The 3,587-nt window shown below is 42.5% G+C and overlaps 1 protein-coding gene across 1 annotated transcript in view; it reads left to right on the top strand.

Moving 5' to 3' along the window:
• Window positions 1-3,587, top strand: part of CEP57L1 (centrosomal protein 57kDa-like 1) — an 11,658-nt gene that overhangs the window by 3,981 nt on the left and 4,090 nt on the right. The window contains exons 4-8 of the mRNA XM_010004342.1: window positions 18-122; window positions 407-484; window positions 1,719-1,817; window positions 2,533-2,610; window positions 2,699-2,928. Coding sequence (XP_010002644.1) covers window positions 18-122; window positions 407-484; window positions 1,719-1,817; window positions 2,533-2,610; window positions 2,699-2,928 — 590 coding nt within the window. The remainder of the gene's footprint in view (window positions 1-17; window positions 123-406; window positions 485-1,718; window positions 1,818-2,532; window positions 2,611-2,698; window positions 2,929-3,587) is intronic.

Consider the following 3,587-nt stretch of genomic DNA (forward strand, 5'->3'; position numbering starts at 1 on the left):
TCCAGGCCCAGCTTCAGAAAGAGGAAGATCAAAACTGGTTGGAATTGCATGCAAAACTTGAAAAGCTTGAATTGCTGGAAAAAGAGTGTCTCAAACTTACTGCTACTCAGAGAATCGCAGAGGTGAGCATGTGTGGAATGTCAGACTGAAAGTCATTCACTTGATACAATTTGTGTGGCACACCAGTCATAGTTCTCAGTTTCAGGAAAGTTTCCTGTGTTCAAGCTAAGATTGCCTACGTGATGAATGCCACCTTGGCTCCATTTGCAGGAGTCTTTTTTTAGTCTGGGCTTTAAAAATTCCTCTAGACCTGCTTTGTCCCAGATTCTGATAGCAAGTTGATTCAGACTTCTGAATCAGCATGGCACATTGAAGGGTGACTAACCATTCTTGTCTTCAAATTCAGGACAAAATCAAACACTTAGAAGAAAAGCTTTGTAAAGAAGAGCATCAGCATAAGCTTCTACAAGACAAAACTGCTCAGGTAGACTGAAAAAGTTTTATCTTATTTTTTTTATGACTGAACAAAGCTCTTTTCTCTGTCCAAAATACCCTTTTTATTATATTTAAACTCCACATGGTTATTACCCAGGCAGAGCTCCTGGAATACACCCTGGGAGTGAACTGCATGGTAGAAAGCTTGCTGGGTGTGTTGCATATCTCAGTCTATTCTATTTGGGTTTGTATTAATGATACGGTTCTTCAGCCTCAAAGCTGCTATAACTCATTTGGGTATAAAAGGAATTTCTAAAGAATCTGCAACTAAATCAGATAATTTTAACTTACAGTGACTAGAAAGTGGTCATGCAAGAAACCTTATACCCCAAGGAAGGTTGGTTATTCTGTTTTCCTCTTTTTGTTGAGATCTGCTTGAAGTCTAATATTTTTTACTATATGTGGGAAAGTCATTAATCAGTGATACTGTTACATTGTTCATTAAGTGAGAGCTTGAACATTTCATTATTCTGTGGAGCCATAATAATTTTGTTGGGCCACCATCCATCTGAGAGGGGAGTCTTTGCCAAAGAGAGCAAAATGGAATAAACCTTTTGTTTAAGGGGCAAAGTAGTAGCACTCCAAGCCTCACTTCACTGAGAAGTAGCAACTGTTTTGAAAACAAGCAGTTGTGGTGGCATATTCATTTGATGAAGGGTGGGGGAGATGCACAGCTGAAGAGTAATATTGGAAGAAGCCAGCCATAAGTGAGGCTGACAGCTGAAATTAATTCATCCCTGCTGTCAGTTTTTATACCTTATCCAAGGATGATGGGCTTTGATCAGGCCAGGAAGCCTGAAATAACATGCAGGTTTCTGACCACCTCCAGGATCCAGCACAGTTGAAAACTGGCAGGTTTTTGGGTTTCTTGCTTAAACTGCTTCTCTCTGTCTCCAGATTGTAAGGCCCAAAGGTTCATATTCTTTGAATTTTATTATGAGATCCCCAGCATGCAGCAGGATTGGCTTATCTCAGCTGCTGGTTGTCACAGTGGAAAAGTATGAATTATGAAAATGTGACTTCTAAGACAGAGCTGTGAGATCTGCTTGATACTCTGCTATCCTAGTCATCTGTACAAGTGTAGCTTAGTTCTTCTAAGCAGGACAGTTCATATTGCCCTTAATTGGTTCTCATCCATGCATGAAGGAGTGAATGAAACCATCTGATTTCATACATCTGATATTACATTAAATGGTTGCTCTGTTTTTTTGCTTTTTCCACAGCTTGAAACAGGATTTGAAGTAAGCAGAATTTTGATGTCTTCAGCACCATCTCAAAAAGAACCTAAAAAGGAAAATGGGAAGAAGAAAAAAACTAAGAAGGTAACATGGAAGTTTTTATTAACATACTGTTGCTGGTAGCATCAGACTTGCACAGAGCTTGGAATTTGTGAAAAACAGGGATGTGAGAGACACTTGATCCATCTGCTGCACTTCATTTCCAAAGTGACAAACATTGCTGAATACCTCTTTATTTTTTTCCCCACATTTTGCTAATTAAAACAGTGCTGGGACTTGTAGCATCTCACTGGAAAACTTTCCCTTACCAGCATGAGGATAACCTCTGTTACAATCTTGCTGCTATCCCCCACCTCCTGTCTCAGCTGCCTCTCAGTTTATCTGGCAAAATCAGTGTCCAGAGCAATTTCAAGCAGGCATCTCATGATGGTGTGTGTTGGGGGATTGCTGAAATCAAGGAAATTCGTTTTGCAACACGTTACAGGTCAGCCAAAATGTTGCAGCTGTGGTTTTGCAAACTTTAGCAAGCAGAATTCATTGTCTTGAACATCCACCTAATTGTCAAACTATCTTCTGAATGCATCTGGAACAGAATTTACTTGTTTCACTGTGGGAAAATCCTACTTTTTGCACATAGAGGGGGAGGAATATTTTTTTTCAACCAGAAGGAAACTGGAGTGATGCATTTTGCTGCTTGTTTATTTGAGTTCTACTTATTTTAAAGACAATGATGAGGGTTGTGCTGTTGGGTCAGCAGTATTGGAATGTCCTCTCTTACTTTTCCTGTGTCTTCTGGCAGAGAAATCCCACAATGAAGAAAACGCACCTTTCACAGTTACACGTAAGGGCTGGTGAACTGCCTTTTGTGGCTGGGAAGGTGAGTGACACCAAATGTTCTCACTAGATTGGCATGTCTCTTTAATTGTTAATCACTTCTGCAAACCACTTAATCACTCTGCTTGAAGTCTGTCAGCTCCAGCCACTCTGTCAGTGCAAACGTGCAGAGTGTGCTGCATCTCATGAAGCATCGCAGCCCATGGATCTCATCACGGAGCCAAGGAGGAGCTACACCTGGGATTTCAGGATGCAATGCACTTTCAGAACCTGAATCCTCTTGGGCCCCATCACCTGCTGCCACCAGAAGACTTTCGGACCATCTGTTGGCCCTACAGGACGAGCTGGGCCAAATGAGCTTGTGAGTACTCATCTCTGGTGTTGTGAGTAGAAGTGCTTTCAGTGGTAGCCCTGTGAAGCTACAGGTGTGTGCTGGAACTGAGCCCAGCCTGTTTTAAGAGTAGGACTGACTACTTGTTGACAGAATGGCCTGAGCAGGCCTGACTGGTAGGATTTTTCTCATTCAGAAAATTCTTTCTGTCCTGGTGTTTAACTTATGAGCAAACGATAAACTCTTCAGCTGAGTCTTTCTGCTTCCACATCTTAACCAAGCTGCTACTGAAGCAACAACTGCAGCAAATGAACACTTTTTAAGGCCTGTGCTTTTTAGAAATTTTAAACATATTCTGAAATCTACTGAGCAGACCAAGAGTGTTCTGGAGAGGGTTGCAAAGGTGGTGTTGATGTTGAGTAGGCCTGCAGGATGCAATGAGTTTAGGTGGCAGACTAGGTTAGTACAGCAGTGGCAGGAATAGTCATAGAATCATAGAATGGTTTGGGTTGGAAGGGACCTTCAAGATCATCCAGTTCCAACCCCCTGCATGGGCAGGGACACCTCCTGCCAGCCCAGGCTGCTCCAAGCCCCATCCAACCTGCCCTTCAACACTGCCAGGGATGGGGCAGCCACAGCTTCCCTGGGCAACCTGGGCCAGGCTCTCACCACCCTCACACTCCACAATT

The sequence above is a fragment of the Chaetura pelagica genome, unplaced genomic scaffold (assembly GCF_000747805.2).
Source record: "Chaetura pelagica isolate M959 unplaced genomic scaffold, ChaPel_1.0 scaffold118, whole genome shotgun sequence".
Lineage (NCBI taxonomy): Eukaryota > Metazoa > Chordata > Aves > Apodiformes > Apodidae > Chaetura > Chaetura pelagica.